The sequence below is a fragment of the Lagenorhynchus albirostris genome, chromosome 14, assembly GCF_949774975.1.
Source record: "Lagenorhynchus albirostris chromosome 14, mLagAlb1.1, whole genome shotgun sequence".
In the NCBI taxonomy this organism is placed as follows: Eukaryota; Metazoa; Chordata; class Mammalia; order Artiodactyla; family Delphinidae; genus Lagenorhynchus; species Lagenorhynchus albirostris.
In genome coordinates, this window is record NC_083108.1 from 17049391 (window position 1) to 17073785 (window position 24395).

The 24395-nt window shown below is 43.5% G+C and overlaps 1 protein-coding gene across 1 annotated transcript in view; it reads right to left on the reverse strand.

Moving 5' to 3' along the window:
* Window positions 1-9628: 9628 nt before the first annotated feature.
* The window catches only part of ST8SIA3 (ST8 alpha-N-acetyl-neuraminide alpha-2,8-sialyltransferase 3), a 38332-nt gene continuing 23565 nt past the window's right edge, over window positions 9629-24395 (reverse strand). Inside the window, 6 exon segments of the mRNA XM_060121766.1 lie at window positions 9629-9911; window positions 12434-12991; window positions 15633-15752; window positions 17150-17471; window positions 17474-17628; window positions 17630-17651. Coding sequence (XP_059977749.1) covers window positions 9629-9911; window positions 12434-12991; window positions 15633-15752; window positions 17150-17471; window positions 17474-17628; window positions 17630-17651 — 1460 coding nt within the window.

Genomic DNA, 24395 nt, shown 5'->3' on the forward strand with positions numbered 1-24395 from the left:
TCCATCCATCCATCCATCCTGCCAGCCAGCCAGCCAGCCAACAAATATAAATTGATAGCCTACTAAGTTCCTAGCACTGTTATGGGCGCTGGGGGCACAGGCTGATTAAAGCAGGCAAATTTATCTGTTTTGGAGAAGGTAGAGTTTATAATATAGTGGGAGACACAGAAAAACTATGAATAAATAAATAAATGCTATCATTTCAAGTGAGGAAAGAAAATACTTTGAGAAAAATAACACACGGTAAGGGGATGGAGGCTGATGGGGGCATTCAGGGCAGATGGTCTAAAGAGTGACTGGAATAGTGTGAAGATGCAAAGAAAAGAGCCCTGGAGTGAGAATCAGTTTCTCATTTTAACTCTGCCACTAACAGTGCAGCATGAACCAAGTCCTTAAGCATCCCTCTCTCACCTGATTAGTGATGAAATAAAATGATGTATGTGACTGTAATATTCAAGAGTAATGTATTATTATTAACAACATTAAGGCCTGTTGCATGATTTGCATTTAAAGGACCTAGGGAAAAATTGGGCATGGGGGAGGTATTAGTATTTGCGGCTAGTTCATGGCCATAGACAGCCAAGCTCAACCTTCCTGGAGTTCTACAAATCTCCAAGGAGAAATCCTCAAACACAGGGAATTAAGAAAGGAGGATGCATTCAGTGTCTTTGTTGGATGCAGTGTGTGTGTGTGTGTGTGTGTGTGTGTGTGGCTGTGGTGGGGTCTTCCGAATGGGACAGAGACAACGAGCATTGTTTTCCAGTGCACAATAAAACAGTTTATTTAAAAACAACGCATTCAGTACTGTGTTTGGCACACGAGGCAATGAGGCAGGCACATTCACACTTAACAGGTACATTTGGGGAGCTGTTGAAGCAAATCATTGCATTTTCTCCATAAACTACAGTCACAATATACACGCGATTACCTTTACAAAAGAAAAAGATGATTGTCCTTGTTCACCAGGAAGGCAGGAGGTTATTTACATGTTCCTCAGTCCAGCGTGCTGGCTTCCTTTAGGTCTCCATGGCCCTGTCAGTCTGGCAGCTTGCTTCTAAGAGCAGCTTCTAAGAGCAGCTTGCTTCTAAGAGCACCTCTCACAAGAGATGTCAGCCTGGGTCCTAAGGGTTGAAGCTTCTTCCAAAGAGCAAGAGGTCTTCTGATTTAGCTGGGAAGGAGTGAAGTCTTCAATGCCAGTCTCTCAGCATAAAATAGCATTTCCAGAACAAATGCACTAGGTGCGTGGGGGGAGAGCTCCATGGTTATGACAGCACAAGAAGCACTTATTTTCCCTGACACATGCTGCCTCCCCATTTCTTTAATAACTTACATGCACTGTTCTCCTACCTTTTGGTTCCATCATTACACTATAAAGAACTTTGTAACTCATCCTACACTGATATAACATTCCTTAAAATGATGCTAAAATGAAATGGTGGAACCAAGTGGTTAAATGAGAGAAGATACCGTAAACATTCTTTTGCCTTGTTTTCTGATTTATGCTTTCACGATGGATTGTCAACTTTCCTTCTAAAGAACGGAGGCAGTATGGTGTGGTGTCGTAGAATCAGTGGTGGGGAGACCCAGACTCTAATTCCAGTTAACTAGCTGGGCAGATAAGCTTCCTACTGTGAACCTCAGTCGTCTCACGTCCATGTTCACCTAGAATCTAGACCTGAGTGAATGTCTAGATCTGTGAAGTTCTGCTATGGACTTAGGTGACTGTCCTATGTGAGTAAATGAAGCAGCATCTGGTAAACCATGGTATTTTTGTTCTGTGTCCTGGGTGAATTTCAGTGCTAACTGCTGATGTTCCCGTGTTTGGATCTCAACCCGTCAATAAACCCCTGCCAGGGTTCTTGGCTGTAAGGCTGCTTTCTGCCTAGTAAGGGCTTAGATGTGGATCTTGAAATGAGGTTAAAGAGTATTTCTCTCACGGATACCAGTTATACTAAGTCTTGCAAAATGGTCTGGATTCTAGATTTCAGAGGGAAATCTCCCCTTCCTTTTTGAAAATAATTAAATGACTTTATTTCACCTACGTACATTGACCAAACCTCTGTCCCATTATCTACCAGATTTTCTCCCTACCCTCCCTAGCTAAAGCTGTTATGGAGGTGGCTGGTTCCTCAATGCTGGTTTTTCTGTCGATTTATTCATAATAAAATGGGGGCTACTGTCAAATCCCTTCTGTTTGTAACTATGGACTTAACCTCTTTGGTGTCCAGAAAAGAGCCAGAGGATGAAGCCCTACTTTGTGCCCAGGCTCCATGCAAATTGTTCTGAATACAGAAGAAAACATTTTAACATGTACCTGACTCATTTAAAATAAAATGTAGTGTGTTAAGTGTAGAGAAACAAGCTCATTTTTGTAACTGTTAAGAAGAACAGAAAACAGAGGCATACCCTGGCCTTTGGAACATAATATAGAAAATGTCCAAGTTGAGCTTCAAACATTCACAGTCTAGAAAGGTTTTACAGAACCTATAGGATATTTTACTACGGCAAGGAAAGCAGATTTGGTCCTTTATGATCTGTTTTTGATTTACTACATGCAGAATAAAAACCTATGGCCACTTATTGTATGTAAGGAATTAAGTACATTTTTTTCCAGCATTACCTTCCAAAGGACTTAATTAAACCCACCTAAGAATGACTTACATCAGAAAACCTTTAATTTGCAAACAAAGCTTGTTCTGTGGCACACTAGGGTATCTGATTTCTAGATACTCAGGAAATAGGGCTTTCACTTATAACTAGTGGTGAGGAAGAAGGAAAGTCGTGCTCAATGCCCAGGGACTGCAGTGGCCAAATGTTTTCTGGTAGAGTTTTCTCAGGGTCCAGCCTTACACTAGCTTAGCTAAGGGCGAGGCATCATATGGTGCCTTCCTTTACAGTTTTCCCAGTAGTATTCTTATTTAGTGGTGTTTTTAGCCCACTAGGAATTTTCTGAGTGCAAATAAAGCCCAGCCGAGTGCATACTCAAGCTCCAGATATGGGCAATGATGCTTAGCTGAGTGTCCCCCTGGTAAGGCAGAGACATTTGAACTACGAAGCCTCTCCAGGTGTAACGGGTCCAGGTAAGCATATTGGATGTGTTTTCTCCCCTGCTCCTTTGCAGGCACTAATTTCTGGATGCCTGTCAATCTTGTGCCAGGAGGTTGAGGAGAGGACAGAGAAAATTAGAGAGCTGGGGGAACAGGCGATGGACTACAGGATGTAAAAAAAGATCAGCCAAACGTGGTTTCAACTGGCAGTTAAAGAATGTTTACCTGGAAGGTCAACTTTAGAAATCAGACAAGCCATGGCTAGTAATTTCCTAAGGTTCTGAGGGGTTTGTTGAGTGCTTCCTAAGAGTGATATGGCTAGGGAATATTTTGAACACCTTAGGGTCCTTAGCCTCAAGGACCAATAATATACTAAAAATTAGTAGAACTGATCAAGGTGGAAATGCCTCTCTGTGCGGAGCGGGGGCCCTTGGGAGTCCCTCCAAAGCCACTGCTAGTCGTCCTATTTGGTATCACTGACTCAGAAATTGTTCAGGCAGTGCTGTGCTGGAGCCAGCTCATAGGGTCTCCTGAGAACATATTGTGACATTTTCAGCTGGTTGACATCAAGTTAGTAGTTTGAAATTGGCTATGATGAGAGTATTTACACCATGGAAACTGGCAAGTCCTACAGATCAGGGCTTCATCATTCTTCATAGCCAGTTGTTAAACATTTAGCAGCACACCAGAGAGCTAAAGCTGTCTCTTAACCCCACAGAAGGGAACTCAAAGGAGGTCTTTAGTATCTCTGATGATTAAAGGCTTTGCATGTGCACAGCTATAGTAAGGAGCCAGGCCACAGCCTCATTAGGATGGAGACGCCTCATTCAACAGAGCCTGGCACAAGGCAGCCAGTGCCAACTGGCCATCTCTCTTATACTCACTTGGTCTTAGAACTTTAGCTTCTTGATTTTTTTTTCTTTTTTGACTGGTTTCATTTTAACCTGAAGATGTGTGCATTTGGGGTATTACCTGGGGGTTGAGAGATCAGACCACTTGAGGAATATTTTAGGCTCTGGGAATGACATCTAAGTAGAATCTGAATGAATCGTTTAAGTTCCCTGTTTCTCAGTCTATCTGTTTATAAATATGAGTGACCTGAGATCTGTCTCTTAGTTTGAAATATAAAGAGTGAAACATAAAGAGCTGGCCTTGAGGTAAAGTATGTTAAAGCTATGTTCTCCGCTCTGTCTTCAGGCTTGCATCCATTCTGACTAAATTAACCAGTAACTGTTCACTTACGAATTAGTGACTGGTCAGTTTAGCCAAAATAGTTGAATGGTTAAGTCACTAAGACTGTGTGTATATTGCCATGATAACTCCAGGGAACAGATCTGATATTAACTGCTTGAAGCGTGATAAGCATTCAACTACTTTGGTCAACATGGCATACATGACTTTGCTCTATATTTTTGTTTCTCAGATTGTGGCCACAACAGAATCACCCGGGAATCTTTGTAAGCTGGGCTTATTCCAGGACATTCTGAGTCAGAGGTCTGGGGTGGGGAGCAGGGATTGTATTAGCTTCTCCTGTCATTCAGCTTTGCTTGCCAGACTGTGAGTCCATTGTAATTAACAACAAGAGAGTGAGCTTCACCGAGGATAAAAACATCTGTTCAAACCCATATATCTTCAATAATAAGTCATCACAATAAAAAGAAATTTTAAGGAATACTGCATAATACAATGATGACATTCTAAAATGTTTCCCATTTCAAATGTTATATCTATGTGGCAAAGCACTCAAAGTGTGAGAGAGGCATACTTAGTCATTTTGGTCCTTGGTATCAACTCACCTGTGGCCTTGATTAATTGGGCCACAGAGCCCAGATAGGTCCATCAAGTGGCCCAGGGGCTCTAAGTCCCCAGCACCTATGATCCTGCATCTGGGCTTTTCAGCCACATACACATAACCCCAACTTTCTTTGTAAGCAAAAGCATAGTTCTACACATTCAGGGAGAAGTAGAGGCTAAACAGAAACTTTTGCCTGGCACATTCAGACAACTGAGGGGAAGAGGACTTAAGGATCCAGAATTATACAGAAAATTGCTAAGTCTCTCATTTTGCACATGAAGATCCAGCTCAAATTATTCATTATTATTTGCACATCTTCTTAGCATATTGAACTAAATGCAATAACGTGGAGTCTGCTGTTGAAATTACTTATAATGTGGGAGGCATTGACAAAATGTATTTTTACCTCAAGTGGCCTCAACTGAAAATCATGCATATGGAGAAGTACATAACCATCTTCAGTATTCAACTTTTAAATTACGTATACATATTACTAAAACACGATTTTATTAAGACGGATAGATTATTAGATAAGAGTCCATCTGTCAACTGGGAACTGTCAGTAACTGAATTGTGATTTACCAGATTTATCAGAATCATGATTTACCAAGTAGGTTTCCTCGTTTTAGGGGAGAATGTAGCTTATTACCAGTGGACTGTTGTATACCTAGGCAAGCATCTCCTTTTCCATTGAGAAATAATTTTCTTTTTGGTGGGGGGAGAATCTTTTTTCCTCTTTTACAGCTTTTATAACTTATTTTCTGTGCCTTGTGAACCCAAGACCATAATCACTTTCCCTTTGAGCCCATTTTTATTTGATGCTGATAAGCCAAGAAGTACTAGATGAGGAGTCAGAATCCCTCCACTGATTTCCTGTGCAATCTTGGGAAAATCACTTAGCCTTTCTGTTTCTTCATGTCTCATTTGGAAAGTCAAGAATTAGGACTAGAGCTACTCAAAGGCTCTTCCATTTCCAGCGTCCTAGGGCTCTAGAATTCTGTCCCTGCTACCTTTGCCCTCAAGTCAACACCTCTTTACTGTCTGTGAGTGTCTAATAATTAGTAATTTGCCCTAAGTCAGAAGAAATGCTCTTCCATTCCTCAGCTTCCCCACCAAGTTAGGTTACTCCTGGCACTCACATTCATGGATAACTGGAGGCCTGGGCACAAGGAGGCTGGGGGAGCCTCTTCTTTTGCACATCCTGGCTGGTAACCCCATGGTCAGTGCCTGACATCAAAGTTACACACAGACAGCACAGCGGTCACAGTCAGCACTGCTAGGCATACGCACTACTAAACGCACGGCACTTGTACAATGATCAAGGACAGTTAAGACACAGGAGCAAAGGCGGAGGAAGCATAGATGTTTAATCGTCAAATATGGGGAATGTTTTCTGGGTTTGGGAGGGATTCATAATACCACACCTTAACTCTGCCTCACCTGGATCTGCATGTCTGCACATGACACTCAGAACAACTGATGAAAACTGAGGGACTAGCATTAAACAGGTGGCTAAATGTTTGTGGGTTTTTTCCTCTGCAAGTGAATTGGTCATTTGTATTGGTGTCATGTGTAGACAGACTTGGGGGCTTTATGGTGATATCTATTCCAATAGCTGGGGGTGGGCTCTGCCGTGAGTATCTGAAAAGAGGAAAGATTCTGACAAAAGGATGCGCTTAACCTAGAACCAATAAAGCAAGGGCAGTGCAAATGCCAGGGGTTTGTACCTGTAGCTGAATCAGGAGGGAGGACCCAAAAGGCCCGTCTGCCCAACTCCCTACTCTTGACCACACAGCCCCGGGAGTTCTGCCTACTTACACCACTGCCTTTCTAACCTGGACTCATGGGACCCACCAACTGTTTTGGTCGTGACAGTGGTTATATAGGTTTAATCTTTGAAACGGTCTTTAAAAACAAGAAGAGTTTTTGTATGATCAGCTAGAGGCTGTTTTTCTCTATGCTGGAACTGTAGGTCAAGGGCATAACTAACAATAAAAATAACAGTAAAAGCTGCCATATATTATTGAGTGCTGACTACATGCCAAAAACTGGGATAAATGCTTTACTCACATATTGAATCTAATTTTTGCAAAAGGAGGATATAGGCTGCATATAAAGAGTTTATAATTATGAGAATTGTGGTTAACCACTATGGGAGGACTTGGGATTTTCTTCAGAGTGTTTTCAAGAAAAGGGAAGTATGGTCTTTTTGGATCAGCTCCAGGAAGTCCTACCTGGAAACAGGGGTTGAGCCTGATCTCTTAAGTTCTTCTAGTTCTGGGATACAGGTCTGTTTCTTCAACATTTTAAGTTTTTTGAAAGTGATGGATGAAATGATGTTGGGAGATGGCAAGGTCCTCTCACTCTAGGTTAAAATGGAGCCAAGAGTGAAGTGAGATTTACAAAATCTCCCTGAACTTAAAAAAAAAAAAATCCCCAAACTTGCCATTCTGATATCTAATTTAAATGGTCCACTAATAGACAATTAACTGGTTTTAGGGATTTTGGTCTTTTGCTCTTTTAACTTTCCTGGTTCAAAGTGTTTACATATTTATATTTAGTGAAATCTAATGGGCACATTGGCATTAAAACTCCAGAGGCAGAAGCTGGCTCATATAATATTGGCATTAATATCACTTAGCTGTAACCAAATGAACTAAGTGCTTAGGAGGAGCCAGCTAAACACTCCTGTCAGTTATCCGTCTCTCAGTGACCCTAACAGAGAACAGCATGAGAACTGTAGTACCTTCCTCTTTAAAGTGATAGGGAATAAGCACGTGGTTTCGGTGCCCATCAAATTATACCATTGAACTTTAAAATGTTTTAAATATCTCCCCTTCTAATTATTTCAAGTATCGATCTGTTTCAGTGTTTCCCATTTTAAAACATCTATTCCTGTTTTTTCCTGTCTGTTTGGATGATTGCCGTTCACACAACATTGTGAGATGTGTCACAATTTGTAACACGTTTGCACCTGTATGATTTTTCTTTCACTGGTTAGTACTGGATCTATGTAACCTGCTCTGATTAGCTTTCTGGAAAAAAATTAGAATAAAACAGCCCCCCTTTAGGACCAGGCAGAACATGAGCATAAGGACTGAGTCTTTCCTTACTGAATTTGGTTTGATTTTAGGTGTGATGATACCTTCTCAAGGAGGGGCAGTGAGCTGATTACTGAACTATAGTAATTATTTGAAACGGTATTTGTAACATGACAAGAAATCTAGATGAAGATTTCTGGAAAAGAACAAGCCACCCCACCTCAATGTATTATAAATGTGCTTGACTGGTGTTTGGAAAGAAGAAAGAAACTCTTATTAAAATTTAACATCAACTTGGCCAGGCTTTGGGCTGAACCGGAAGAACAAAGTGCTGCTCGGTGAAAAGCCAGGGACAGGAGTGATGGGATCTCTACTCCTAAGGCTAAAATAATGGAAAAGAGAACAGCGAGCGAATTCCTCTGCAGCAGGCCTATACACCTCCAATTCCAAGGGTTTATTTAGTGCCAATCGTGCCACCACACAGTGGCTTTTCCTTTCGAAAGGCTTAATTTGTAGGTGTAAAGATCCAATTTCCGTGGCAACAGGGAGCATGTGGTGTCTACGATTGTCTTGAAGTTCTGGAGCAGTGCTGACGGACACAGTGATACTCAAGATGACCTCACCTCAGTGCTATTCACATGGGGACCTGGCCAGCCTCAGAGCATCTACTCTGCTTTAGCCCTGCTGGTTCTCAGAGGCCCTAATCATAGTTACAACACTTTAGGGGATATGGGATCCATAGCAACTTCTAAGTATTCTCCTTCCAGGTTCTTAAGCTGACTCCTTGCCTCTATATTCTGAGAGAATTCCCAGCCCAGTGCTGGGGTTGGGACTGTGGGAGGCACTAAACCCAGGCTGCAATGCCCTGCAGACGTGGCAACAAAATGATCTGCCATAACAGCCCTCACGCCAAGAGATGAGATGCTGCCCACGACCTAGGCTTTCTTCGTGGTAGTGAAAGATGCACTGTATTATACACCTCTCGCCAGAGAGGAACCACGCTGCTGCAGAATGACTTCACGGACTAGTGAGAACGTCATAAGAGGTGTTTCTTATAAAAGTAATCATAAGGGGATCCCCAGCATGATTTGCTCAGTTTGTCATGAAATATCAAAGTTACCCAGAGCCTTGAACATATCAATTACAGATGCAAGACATACAAGCAAAGCTATTTCAATAGGATTCCTAGCAAAAATATTAAACTCCACGGTGGGGGGCGGGTCAGGGGAGTGGTTGGGGGGGTGGGGGGACAGAGAGAGAGAGAGAGAGAGAGAGAGAGAGAGAGAGAGAGACAATATACGCAAGCCAGTCTTTTATGTTATCATTTTAAAGAGTCTGATCCCACCCAGGCAAAACTGAAATCCTGCTCAAGTTGGCCAGAGGCCTCTGATTACGAGGACTGTATCTGAGCAAAGCTGCAGAAACTACAGCCCTAATCCTCATAAAAAATGGGAGGCAGTTTATTATTAAAATACAAACATGAAAATACTTCAGACCATTTCGTTAGCAGCATAGTTCCAAATGCAACATTCCCTTTATCAATCAAGTTTAAGTCAGGTGGCTTCCAAGCATCTGTCCTGCTAAGACCCTTAAAAGAGCAGTGCAAAAGGGGGAGAGAAGACATCTTTCCTTTTAAGTGGCAGACCATCCTTATAAGACATTCTCTAGGGTTCTATTCTGTCGACTATTCAGTGTGAGTTGGGGCACTTTTAAATCAGCCATTTGGCACTTCCTGTTCGCAGTCCTTAGGCACAGCGTGACAGAGTCAGCTTGGTGAGCCCTTCCCCGTGCATTCGGTACAACAGCTGAAACTCAGCAGGCAGCTGGTGGGACTCCTGCCACTTGGTAGTAAATTTGGTTCCTTTTTTGTCATAGTAATGGTATGGAAGATCTTCCCTTGTGTTGGGGTCAAATCCAAAAGGCCAAAATCCATACAAGTGGATCTCTTCACATATTGCTGACGCAAGGGTGTACATAAGAATACCTGTGCTCAGCCGTTTGGGTGACAAATGTTTGTTTTTCCAGTACCTGTGGAACAATAAGTACAGGTGGATTCAGAGGCCAGTGTTGAAGGTTTTGGTCAGACAGGTCACTGTGACTGGTTTGGGAAGTGAATTTGTCCAGGTAACTTAACCAGTACTTGCTTTGAATCTGTCTTTTAGACCACAGAACACCTCAGGGCAGGACCGGCTACATAATTTGTGAGACCCCGTGCAAAATGAAAATGTGGGCCCTTACTTCAAAAATTATTGAGAATTTCAAGAGGGCAACAGCAGAGTATTAAACCAAGCATCGGCCTTTCTAAGCATGGGCTCGTGTGTTACTATAGAAGTCACACATGTTTGAAGCCATCCCTGCTCTGGGTTGTCCTAAAGAGTGGTGTCTCTGACTCAGTGGTGATGCCATAAAAGCCCACCAGTGAGAATGACTATGCTTCCCACATAGGGCCCTTGGGCTAGGGAGGAGGTTGTTTAGTCAAAGGGGACCTCCTCTGTTACTTAAACTTAGAGATTAAATCTGTCTTCTTGGGTTTGGAAAGATTGTAGGGCCTTATTTTTTTTCTACCCGCTCGTAAAAAAATCACATTCCCTGTTCCTTTGTCTTAACCAAATGCTCCCAAGCCCTTCTTTGGCGTGCCAGAGCCTAAGAAAAGTATTCACACACTTTCCGAATTTTAAAAAATGCTAAATTATGGTTGTTCCTTCCACGTTTAGATAGTAATTTGAAGCCTTCCTACCTAAACTGCCAAATATCTGAGACTGCCGTGGAGTGAGGGTGTGTGTGTGTGTGTGTGCGTGTGTGTGCACGCACACACGTGTGCCTTTATGACTGGCTGTGCAGGCATAATCAAACTGTTCATGAATCAGGTTTTCACGGACTGTACTTCCTCCAAGTTTTCATTGAACCGGCATGTTCAAGCCCAAGCTGTTGAAAGGCTGGGGGCCAGGTGGGCCACACAGGCCGCTTCCTGAAGGTTCTATCACATGCAGTTCCTTCTTCACTACCTGAAGGCTTCATGTGGCCATTTCCCTTCCAGGTGAAATTCGGAAGTTCAGTCTTTGTTTTAATATTCTTACCTAAGGAGTTAGAATGGCTTCTGATGTTTCTTTTGGTACAGCTGTACTTAAATAGAACAAGAGGGGAGTAAAACGATGGTCAAAAGACCACAGGGCAGGTTGGCAGGAGGCCTGGCTTCTAATTCTGGTTCTGCCCATTTTGGGCAGTGATGTTGGGTAAATAACTCGTTCTTTGTACCTCAGTTAATGTATCTTTAAACTTAGGAGTTGGGTTATATCACCTCTAAAGAAGGTAACCATACATCCTGCGAAACTGGAACAGTCCCAGTTTTTGCCTATTGTCTTTGTTGTAATTCTTAATAGTGCCCTTTTTCTTTCAAAGAAAAGGTTCCAGTGAGGACTGTAAATTGTGGCATCACCCTACCTGTTAGATACATACCAGCTGATTACACGATAATTCCTCCTTATATGAGAGGTCAACCACACAGATCTTAAATTTGGAAGACTTTAGAGGACTACAGGATACACTACTATGTACCCATCTACCATGGGATAAAAATATTACAGTCCTTGTTTACCAGACCTCCTAGAACCCACTCTAACTTGCAGTAACATCTGGACAGTATGTTAGGACACTGGGGCTATTCGCATAGGGGAAATTAGAGTTGAGGCAATTTCCTCAGATTATTTAAAGAAAAAAATTCTGCAATTAGTCTTCCTTTATAAAATGCCCTGCATTTTACAAATGCCTGCTCCCAATTCTGGCTGCTTATTAGAATCAGCCGGGGAGTTATTAAGACATACCAAGTGCCTGAGCCTCTCTCCTCCCCCACCAGACAAATTATATTAGAATCTCTTGAATTAGAGCCCAGGCAAGAGTATTTTTTAAATCTCTCCAAGTGATTCTAAGGTACAGCCAGAGTTAAGACTCATTGGACTAGACGAAAATATTGCATCCTGGTTAATCTGTCTTTCAAATTACAAGGGATAACGATGAGCTGACAAAATACTTTTCACATGTTTTGGCACTCAAATCTCGAATTATAAAAGCAGATTATACAATTTTGATTTGTCTAGGTGGTTTTCTAATCTTGGACATCTGACAAACACCCTACTATCAAATAAAAAGGAACATTTAAAGTCGATTCCATCTTTAAAAAAAACCAATTGATTTGTCCACTTTAGTCATTGGCATTATTGGGACATGGCTATCCATTCAAAGAAAATTATTGATTTGTGGTGATTTCCATGACTGCTTGTTAGGCTTACCACCAAGGAAGGGGACAGGGAATGGAGAGGAGAAGCTGATGAAGCACCAGTCCCTCCATTTGACACTTGGTTACCAGCTGGGGTAGGAGACTGAACTTCTTACCTAGAGTGATCCATTCATTCATTACAAAACATAAGCGTTCATTCTAAGGTACTAAGCTAACCGCAACAACTAACTAATCAGTTCGCTACCACCCCCAAGAGATTACAATATTGATTTGCCATCTGGTAGGGTATGAGTTAAAGGCAATAAAATATACACACCTGTTGACATGTTGCATTATATTTCCCGGCCAAGCCAGTTGGACCTTTAACTGACCTCTGTGTTCAACAAAAAAGTCAACTAGTGTCCTGGTAACAGTTGCTGAAGTGTGGAAGAAAAATGCAGGGATCCAAAGAATGGCCCCATCGAGCTTTTTTAAACTGAGAAAAAAGTTGTTACGGTCCTGAATGGTCAAAAGATTGTTGTAATATTTTTCCAGGATGCTGGGGTTGAAGGTGGTAAGGTTGGTTTTCCTTCCAACATCTCTTTGGAAAGCCTCCGTAGGGGCAAAATTGCAACGGAAAACAAAATCTGACTTATCTATTTGTTGTCCACACCGGCTCCCTGTCAGGATCCCACTATTTCCAACCACAGCACAAATATTATAATGCTTATTCACAATGGGTGACACATCTGGAAGCAGCGATCGGAAGTTATTGCTAATAGAGAAAACATATTTATGGCTGGAATAATCATAGTGCATCAGTTGTCCAATCCGAACACTATTCTTGGTCAAAGAAAAATTTTTTATTACATCGACATGCTGAAGAATTTCTTGCCTAAAATAAAAAGAAATTCATTAAATATATCCCATTCAAAAGAACTGATTTTCCATCTTATGTCTTATGCTATTTCATTTAGACAAGAACCATAGGCACTGAACCCAAGAAAGATTATACATTCATAATTGAAGGAAGAACTGCTTCAGAATTTACAAACATGTGCTAGTCTCTCAAATTCTGGGTATAGTCCTTTGAAGCTTGTAAATGTTGTAATTTATGGTTTTTAGCTGCCAATTCTTTGGTTTTCTGCTCTACCTGAAAAGTTTACTTGATCAAGGGGGAGGCATAGGCTAAACTGTGTCAGAAAATACAGGGAGACAATTTACACAGGCCCCAAAGAGCTCACATTAATGTACAAACATTGGTGGCTAAGAGTTTGTAACTAGGGACTACTTGTTTGCTATTGGACTGCAGCATTCAACGAATATCAAACATCACTGGTGTCCAAATAAGAGCCAAACAGATATGAGTCAGTATGGTACTATTATTAAGATATGAAAATGGTAATAGCAGTGGGTGTAGTTGAATATTTAATAGAAATGAGATGATAATCTCATTAATGTCCTTTAAATAATGAAAAAGGAACATTTTTCTACTTGATTATATAGAAACCCATTTAAGTTAGAGAAACCTAATTCTTAGAAAAAGAAGCTATTGTAAATCCTGAAAATGTGTGCATATTCTAAGAATTCAGAGGATAAACAAGGCAAGGGTGATACTTAGTACTAATTTCTGGTTGCTTTCATGTTGAGCATTAAGTGTAATTAAGCGTATCCTCTTAAAGTCTCTGCTATTTAAAATATTTAAGAGACACCGGTCATATGTTACTCTCCTAGTAGGTTCTTCAGTTCTAAGAAACCACATTGAACCTCCTGGGTCTTTTGCCTAAAAAAAATAGCAGGAATGAAACTAAATGCTTTGCATATCATCATTTTACCTGGAATCCTATTTTTTAAAAATTACTTCATTTGACAAAATACAGAGAAACATAAACTGAAAGCTTTAAGCCAGAACTTCCAAAGTTACTAACAGTGTTCATTACAAACTGTTACAAAGGTAAAGTAAGTTTAAAGTGATACTGGGAGGGGCTTCCCTGGTGGTGCAGTGGTTGAGAGTCCGCCTGCCGATGCAGGGGACACAGGTTCGTGCCCCGGTCCGGGAAGATCCCACATGCCGTGGAGCGGCTGGGCCTGTGAGCCATGGCCGCTGAGCCTGCGCGTCCGGAGCTTGTGCTCCGGAACGGGAGCAGGCCACAACAGTGAGAGGCCCAAGTACAGCAAAAAAAAAAAAAAAAAAAAAAAAAAAAAAAAAAAGTGATACTGGGAAAGTTAATTAAAGCTTACCTAAATGGATTAAAAGGAGGGAAGTTTTGAGAAGGCAATATTGTTCTAACTGGTTATTTGGGTCACATGGCCTAGTGTGGGAAGAATATTTTTATTGAGTCAGAAATATGTTTGGGGAAAAGATATACTGTATTCGACCCATGAAAAATTTCTGGACTGTCTATAAAATTAATATTGGATTAAAACCACAAAAGTTAAAAAAAACTTCAGAGTTTTAGAATTAATCAATTGTTGTCATGGACTAACTTCTAGTTAATGTTTAAAAATTTTTAACCATAATCATGTGACTGTGTGTCAACCTTTCAAGTAAATATTTTCATGACACCATGGATAGGTACTGAATTTGTTTTAATTCCATCATTAGATTAAAATAAAAGAGTGCAATAACTAGAAATTCTATGACTAAAACACAACACCCTAAATAGAGTGGTAAAATAAGTATTTGTAAAATAAGTATTCATACCCCTAATGAATACACTAGATGGCTCACATTCCATTTAGCAGCATAATAATCCCACCAAAGAGGAAGGAGAAATGACTTATCTGGAATTGCTAAGAGTTGACCAGATATCACTGAGGAGAATAAATACTTTTGTATAAATCTCATCCTTCTTCCCCCACCTCCAAAAAACAAAACAAAACAAAAACCCACACACATAACACAAAAACTCCTTCATGTATAAATGAAGCTGCTACAAGACAATTAAGAACAATGTTGGGTAGCTTTTACAATATGTTAAAAGCTATAAAAATTTAATGAGAAGAAACCCGTAAAAAACCAAAACCATAAAATACCTGCATATATTTGGGCAGAGATTTTCACTAGTAATTTGTTAGGGATGAAGTGTAGTGTCTTCTGTGTTTCAGTGGGACAATACTTTTTTACTTTATTTAAAAAATTTTATTTCTAGTCAGGGAATGAAAATGCATTGCGTGGTATTTTTGTACTTAACTTTTTTTTTTTTTAAATAAATGACTTTGGCAGTATTAGCCATAATGTTAACTATACATCATGGTGCTCAATTAAGCTCAAGTTAGGGAGGATACTGGAAATATCTTTTTTCCCTTCCATTCAAATTGGTCTTTTTGAAGTTTTCTTTTTATGAGAGGGCACCACATATTTAAATTAAAAAAGATTGCTAATCAGCCTTTGTTCAGTCAGTCCAAGAAGACAATGCAAATACACCTCGGGTTGGGGGAGGTGTAGATTTTTGTTGTTTTGTATTATTTCGTTTTGTTTTGTTTTTGAGCTCCAGAATTCAGAACACCTTTTGGATCTTTTCCCCCTATCCTACCTTTGATGTAAAAACGCTGTCCGATTAAATGTCCACTTAGGTCTGGCTTGGAGTTCATGAGTCAGAGAATGCGGAAAGGGCACAAATGACGGATCTAGAAGCTTCAGCGCAAACTGTGACCTGGAGAGGAGTATGAGTACACAAACAAACGTGCTGGCCTCAGCTAGGGGAAGCCAAGGTAGCCATTAAAGTCCAGCCGGTTGGGAGCGGGGCGGGGATGGGGGCGGCTGGAACACGTACTGGCTACATCCCGCCCCAGAGCCCCTTCTCATCTGGTCCACCTTCTGCTCCCCACACACACCCGGGAGGAAGAAAGAAAACGAGGGAAATCCGTCTCCATTGTCCATCCCTGCGGGTGCGGGAAAGACCATAAAATGGCCGTCTTACGGAGAGCAGGGGCGGGAGCCCGGCGCTCTGCTAGAAACGGATGCGCGGAGAGGACCAGGGAGTCAGCACCGCGGACAGCGGCCGCACCACTGCTAGCCCTACCCGCGCCGCCCCCGCGGTCCGGCCGGATTGATTTTTGTAGAACGGACGGATGAACCGGAGACCTAGGGGAAGGCTGGGGGTGGCTCCTTCCTTAACCTCTTCCTTCCCGAGCCTAGGTCTGGTTTCACTCCCTGTCCCCTGACTGGGGACCCCCCTGGAGGCCGCTGGCCAACTCCACTCCTCTGCCCAGGTGGGGTTTCTCTAGGTTTCGCGTTCTGGCCTGGCCTGGACCACAGGGTGCAGTCTGTATTTCCTACCCGCCCCTCAGAGGCTCTGCTGGGGGAGCTCCTAGGGGGGCACACTGGGGCAGAGGCTCTCGACGAGCTGCGCCAAGCTTCGCCCGGAGCCTTCTCAGTCCTGCCTTGCGCCCGTTGGTGACTTGGAGCTGGGATGAGGGTAGGCGGCCCTTAGGAGGCTCGCTTCCCGCAGAGGGCGGGGGAATTGCAGAAATCCCGGAAAGGCGGGGGGGGGGCGATGGCGCGGTGTGCGGGGGAGGGAGGGAAGGATGGAGGTCGAATACCCCAGGGGCTCCCGGAGAACAGACCCGCGCATCATCTGACGGGGTGAAGGGTTGGGGAGAGGAAAGGAGGAGAGCGCAAGAGGAGTCTGGCGCCTGCGCCATTAAATCGCCCCGGACCGCCCGGAGCCCGGCCGTGGAGTCTGCGGACAGGGGCGCGGGGTAGGCACTCACCTAACGCATGTCCATCTCTCCATGCCCCTTCCCAAATACACACAAGGCCTCTCCCTCCACCATCATTCTCCTTAAACCCTCCCCCCATTTTTGAAATGGGGGAAGGGATGCCGAAGAAGAATACGAGAATGCAATCACATTGATTAGGACAACGGCTTTTAGGGGCTCTGGGTTAAAAAAAAGCACGGGAGGGGTGGTGGTGTAAGAATCAGAGAGACGAATGGAAGGACCACGCAGTTTTCTTGCCCAAAGTGTCTCGGAGAAGGCAAAACACCCCCCTCTGACCTCCCGCCCCCATAAACCAGATACCTGAGGGCACTCAGAGGCCCGCACTCACCGGAATCCCGCGTGGAACATGTACATTCGGGGCGCCCCCGGGTTGGCATACTTGGGAGTGGTGAAGATGTTCTCCTTTTTCAGGGACACGTAGCTGATGAGCGATAAAATCAGCAGGGCGACGCTGAGCATAACCAACCCCAGCACACTGGCGACCCGGGCCATTTTGCAATTTCTCATCCCGGGCTGTGTTGGGATCAGGAAAAGCGGGGAAAGCGGTCCATTGAGCGGCCAGCAGCTCGCTGGCGTGTCAGTGTGTGTGAGTGTGTGTGTGTGAGTGTTCGCGCGCGCGTGTCAGCGTATGTGCCGGGGGTGGGGTGGGGTGGGGAGGGAACCGAGCAGGGGAGCCGCGGAGGGCCAGGGCGTAGGGGCGGGCAGGAGCCCCAGAGAGAAGCCAGGCCCCCAAGGCAGGCGCAAGCGGGCCAGGAGGCTGAACAGGAAGATGGAGGGTCTGCGCGGCGGCGTGGCGATGTAGCTGCGCGCCGTGCGTCTCCGACCGCCGGCTCAGGCTCCCCAGCGCGTTTCCAGCGAGGCTGCCGTCTCCTCTGCAGCCTGCAAGATAAATGTGATTGGAATAACGTTACAGTTCGATCTAAGCACAGGATTTAATTAATGAACTCTAATCTCCCAAATAACCGGGGGAGGGGCGGAAGAGGGAGGGATGAAGGGGAGGTGGCAGAGGGAGGGGAATTGAGGCTGGAAGGCTGCAGCCCACGTCAATGGCCTTCCCAGCTGAGGGTGCGGGCGAGGAGGTGTCTCTGGCCAGACAGAGGCCCAAACTTAGTTCAATGGACAATTCATTACTTTATAAGTTAATCGTGGAATATAGAGATAAATAACTGGAGTTGCTGTCCTGGAGGATCGCAGCAGCTGGGTGCTTATGAGATGCAGGGAGAGTGGTTTTAGGAGTAGAGATTTAAAAGCTTCTCTCCTCACCACAGAGCACAACCCCGGGCCCCACGGATCAGCACCTGCCCCAGCACCCCAGCAAGGAAGCCCTAAATAGCGGCTGGGCCTTGTGAGCGCTTAAAACCTCCTTGGAATCTTCCGTAATCTCTCCTGTATCTGCTTCCTATGCCCAGTGCATGCTACGCTTCTCTCTAAAAGATGGGTGGTGCCTAGCAGAGTTGTAAGGTGAGCTGTGAGTGTGGAGGGCCCGGCTTCCCCTCCCTTTCCTCCCAGTGTCTGACTCCCAGCACCCTGCACGTAGACAACCAGCATGCCCCAGAGGTAACCAGGACGGAGCAGTTCCCCCTGATTAAACTCTCCATTGCCCACTTTTCTGACTCATCTCTGTGGCCAGGCCTTCAGGATGGGCCACTCAACTTTGCCCTGAAGCTTAGCTTAGCTTAGACCAGGAGCTGGGGCATCATAAACCTCTGTCCATTATAAATGCCCAGAACTCTCTTTTGGAGGAACTTAGGAACCAAGTAAGAGATGCTGCCTCCGAGGGTGGAAGGAAAGCTCACTGCCTAACACTTTGTGTTACTGTTTCAATTTGTTTTAGCATATTCACATGTTATCTGTTTTAATATACATTGGAAATAAAAGTTAATTCATTTTCGGTCATGCTGTTGGATGCTCAGAAGGCAATCTACATGTTTCTTTAGCTCTGTCCTTTGCAAGTAACTTGTGACGTCTTCCCCCTAGCTTTACCCTTGGCCTGGTCCTCCCAGGACAGTAAGCACTAAGGAAAGAAAGAAGCTGGAGGTGAGAAATCGGCCTTCAGGAGCCTTTTCCAATAAAGCAAGTTGATGTTTTCCAAGGTGGCTATGATTTCTTTCTCTCTTGAACTTCTGGTTTTATGGGCTTTGGTGGACCTGATGTTATGGTCTGTCTGTGGGCTATGAATTCTTCAAAGCAGTGAGCTCCTGGGCTGTACGCTCCTGCAGATCCAGGACCATGTCTTCTTCTGCCCTGTTTCTGCATACTGTCTATGGGGAGACATGCTCAATAAGTGTTTGAGGACCTAATGAGCTCCCTGTGAAACACGTCTGGCTGTGGACAGCAGCGCACAGAATGCAGCTGTCTTTTTCCATTGGAACAGAGAGTTAGTAATTTTGCACCTACTCAAGATATTTTATATCAAAATCTAAAAATGTAGGTTAAGAGGACACAATCTTTTCCCCATGGGACTTTTTAACTAAGTAAAAATTTTAGAGAAGTCTTACATGTCCACGCATGATGAATACTTGAAGCATATTTTTTGAATAAATACTATTTTTTTTAAAAGAGCTCATATGAATATAGTGTAAAATGCCAAAGGGAATAAGATCTTATGAGAGCTGTCTGGGAATTACACATATTGGAAAAACTCTTCTTGAACAAGAAGTAGAGGGACACACCGTGGAGGCCAGAGTACTGGTTACAGCTCCAGGCTCTGAAGTCAGCAGACTAGACCTCAAACGCTGACTCTGTGACCTTGGATAAGTTGTCAGCATCTCTGTGCTTCAAGCTCCTTATCTACATAACAAATAAAAACCTCCCAGTATTTTGGGGAAAATTAAACAAGGCATGTAAAGTCCTAGGTACAGCTCCTGGCTTGTATTAAGCAGTTAATAAATACGAGCTAAACAGCTTGGGCAAGTTGTTAGTGTCTTTCTCTGACCCCATAAATATCCTGCTTCAGAATGCATAGAAAAGGATGTACTTGGTGAGGCATTTTCCTACGGAAAATGACAAAGATCGAGAAGCTCTTTGGTTCTCTTACAGCGTTACAGGCTTTCCTGGAACATATGATATGGACTCATTCTGCCTGGATTTAAAAATTGATGTATTACTTATGCTCAGCACACCTCTGCGAACCCTCTAAAGAAAGTCCTGCTAGGATAATTCCCATATTGCATATGGATCACTGAAGGTCATGTGACGTAAAGGAACCAAATTAGCCAGAAAGTAAACAGGCACGCAGGAATCCTATGCCAGGCCTAAGGGTGACAATGGATTGCTCAGTAATTACCAGAGGAAAACATCTTGGGAATGCTGCTTCACAGAGTAACGGCAGCTACTGAATATGGTATTTTTCAGGCCTGGGATTATAGCTACTTAGTAAATTAAAAAATAGGGTACTTTTACAAAATATCACTTTTTCAGATTTCATTGGAAACCAGACCTCTATAGTAGTTCAGGAGGGCAAATACAAGAAATACAGAAATGGAAGACTCCTTTGACTTAATATTTTCTAGGGGAGTTTTTTTTTTTTTCTTTTTTGCGGTACGCGGGCCTCTCACCGTTGTGGCCTCTCCCGGACTGGAGCACGAACCCGTGTCCCCTGCATCGGCAGGCAAACTCTCAACCACTGCGCCACCAGGGAAGCCCTAGGGGAGTTGTTATTTTTGGATACAAGTACTTTCCCACTTTTTGTTTGCAAAAAGTACCCACATTTTGCAAACATGGCTCCGTTGCCCTGTGTAGTTCCTCACCAACCCATGTGTAGTTCCTCACCAACCCATACCTACCAAGAATAACTTATAGGCACCACTTGGATGGGAAAGCTGGGAGGGATAGTATCTTTTGTTAGAAATGACATCACTCATTCATTTATTTCTGTTTTTTTTTTATCAATTCATTAAATCAAATGTGTTGGTTGTCAGACACTCTGATATGCAGACTCAGGGGTTATAAAATTATTCTTGACCTCATAATGCTCATGGTCTTGTGAGGGGAGAAAGGAGTAAGCATTCTGGCAGTACTATGTAACTGGGTTATAAACTGTGTCTGGAGAGGTTGGTGGTGGGGTTCTTCATAGAGGGCAACCTCTGAGCTGGATTTTAAATCATGAGTGGGGTTCATTAGGTAAAGAACTTTAGAAAGGATGTCCCAAGTAGAGGGAAAACAGGAGGCAGGGAAGATTATGGTGGGCTTGGGGAACAGCAAGAGTGTGAGTTGACTGCCACAAAGAAGAGCCCACGAAGGCTCCTGATGAGATGCCGTATCTTCAGCAGTGCTGTTCGGAACTGTCCAAAGTTTGTAGAGAGGAACCAATCAATCGCATTTGAACCGAATGGGTGTAGGAGCAGCTGGAGTCAGGCCCACGGAGAGATGGAAACAGCGACTGCTCATGTGGACGTCAGCTGATGTGTCCAGTGGCCCGCCAGCCTGTTTTGTGTCTTAATTTATGAATGAAAAAAATTGACCATTTTCTGTTATGAAACATTCTTTTTTTTTTTTAATTTTATTTATTTATTTATTTATGGCTGTGTTGGGTCTTCGTTTCTGTGGGAGGGCTTTCTTTAGTTGCGGCAAGTGGGGGGCCACTCTTCATCGCAGTGCGCGGGCCTCTCACTATCGCGGCCTCTCTTGTTGCAGAGCACAGGCTCCAGACGCGCAGGCTCAGTAATTGTGGCTCACGGGCCTAGTTGCTCTGCGGCATGTGGGATCTTCCCAGACCAGGGCTCGAACCCGTGTCCCCTGCATTGGCAGGCAGATTCTCAACCACTGTGCCACCAGGGAAGCCCTATGAAACATTCCTGAATAAGGCATCATGGAGTTGACTTTTGGAAGGGCAAGTGACCCCTCCAGATGACAGTCCACTGGGAAACTCCCAAAGAGCAGTTTCCCAGTGGACTGTCCCCAAGCCACATGTGATGGAGTTCTTTCTGTACACTGTTGCCTGACTCCTTCATTTCTACTAGGTCTAACAGTGGCCACAGAGGAAAGATCTTGGGGTCCTCTGGATTTCTACCTCCTATTTCCCCACAGAAGATAAATACTTTATGAGTTCAGAGGTGGGAAAAGCCATTGTGGTCAAAGAGAGCTTCATGAAAGCTCTCAGATGGAACTGAAACTAGAAAGATACATGGAAGTTTCCAGAGATGGAGATGCTAACAGGGGCAAGGCAGTCAGGGACAACGAGGCTGAAAAAAGATGCAGAGGCAGAAGAGAGAAAGGCGTGTTGGGGCTAGTGAATAAATAAGCCCCCTTGGAGTAAGGTGAAAACAGCCAACGTGTATCGAGCACTTCTTAAGTGCCAGGTGCTTTTTGTACATTTTCTGTAATCTTTGCACCAATCTGGTGAGGAAGGTATAGTTCTCCTCACTTTATAGCTGAAGAAACTGATGTTAAGGATTTGCTCAAGGTGAAACCTCTTTGACTTTAAAGCCCACCCTTTCTACTGCTGCATACTGCTTGTAAGCAGGTCCAGAGACAGACAGCTGGAAATATGTGCAGGCCTGGGAAGTTTGAAAGCATCATCCTTTGACAGTAAGAACCAGTTAATGCTACTACCATTGAAGATAATGATGATTTCGTCATCTCACTTTTATTGCACACCTGCTATGTGTTGGGTATTATACTAGGCATTTTACATAACTAATCTCATTCAATCTCCGTTCCATCCCTCTGATGGTATAATGACTGCCGCCATTTCAAGAATGAGAAACTGAGGTTCAAAGAAGTTAAGCAACTTGCCAAGGTCACACAGCTACTGACTTTAATGTGTCCACTGGTATTCCAGGGCCAAGAGGAAGTGGGCTTTAAACCTCCTCCCTTGGTCATTGTGTCTCAGGGCTACTGAGGAAGAGGATGCATACTAGCCTCTTTAAAAAAGCCATTTAATCACAAGGGTTGTGGGGGGGTGCGTGGCAACAAGGAAAAGACCACAGTGATACATCTGAAAGGCGGTGGCCTGCTCTGTGGCTGGGAGAAAACTGAGTAGGGCTGGAGCCTGGGCACAGGGGTGGGGGGGTGCCCAGCCATCCCGTGGGGACAGTCAGGAGGCAGCATCTTATTTTCATTGTATACTTCAGTGCCAGCACAGCACCCAACACAGCTGATGCCCAGTGTGGAAAGAAGGCAAGGAGCTTCTCTGCTCTGTAGCATACCTGAGGTGCAGGTTAGGGAGAAGGTCAGTTTCCAGTACTGATTGTAGGGAAAGATCACTCACCTTGAATGGGATGCGCGAGTTGCCTTGCTTACTGAAGAGAACACGTTTAATTAAATACAAAATATAAAGCACAGGAGGGATGCACTGAACAGTGAAATGCCCTCCTACCCTTATCTCCCTAGAGACAGCTATTGTTACCATCCAGAGATGCTCTGTGCATTCATAGGCATTTGAGTATGTATTAATTTTTATTTTGTTTTATTCTTTTTAATATATATATTTTAAAATTTATTTATTCATTTATCTATCTATCTATCGTTGGCTGCGTTGGGTCTTCATTGCGGTGTGCGGGTTTCTCATTGTGGTGGCTTCTCTTATTGCGGAGCACGGGCTCTAGGTGCACGGGCTTCAGTAGTTGTGGCTTGCAGGCTCAGCAGTTGTGGCTCGTGGGCTCTAGAGCTCAGGCTCAATAGTTGTGGCACATGGGCTTAGTTGCTCTGCAGCATGTGGACTCTTCCTGGACCAGGGATCAAACTCGTGTCCCCTGCATTGGCAGGCGGATTCTTAACCACTGTGCCACCAGGGAAGTCCCCTGAATTAATTTCTAAAACATAAATGCTGAGACCAGTTTGAAATGATTTTTGTTTCAAGGTATTTATCTGTATCTTTTACAAAAGACATTTTGCATAAAATTTTAACACTTCAGATGTTTGCAATGATTACATTTTCCAGAAGCTGAGGAGTTACTCATTTTGCACCTACAGACTTCTCATAAAGCTCAGTGAAGCATCTCTATGTGAAAGGAATACAAGAACTTCAAATAGCCTTTTCTTCAATGAATAAATAAAATACATTTGGAAAGCCGTCTTAAGGCTTTTTGCGGTCCAATCCCTAGGAAATCATTGGGAAGAGCTATTACGTTCAATTGTGTTAATCTCCTGTGTCCTTGTATAGAATTTCGACTTTTCAAATGTTTGCAGCGATTACTTTTTCTAGAAGCTAAGGTATTATACTTGGAGAAGCTACTGCTTCTTGAAAAATAATCTTACAGTTAAGCTTTAAGCTATTCTTATGTCTATTGTGTCTCTTTATCGCACTGACTGTGGGTAAGGAAATCATCCATGGTGAGAGCAGCCACAGTGACATTTCCCAGGTACCATCAGGGGAGGTGTTTTTTAAAAAAAATCTCATTTTAGCCTTCATCTTGAGTTTTTGGGCAGTTTTTTGTTCCTTGTGCTTCTGAAACTGTAGTTGTCAACAACATATCTTTGAGAGCAGGGGGAAAAACACTTTTGTTTGTATATTATTATAACAAAAAGCGACAAAATTTCCACGTAATTAAAAAAAAATGCACTACCACGTGCTGATTTATTGATGAGTACAGCTTCCAAAGGGGAAATGGTAGGAATTGTTGAAGGATGGA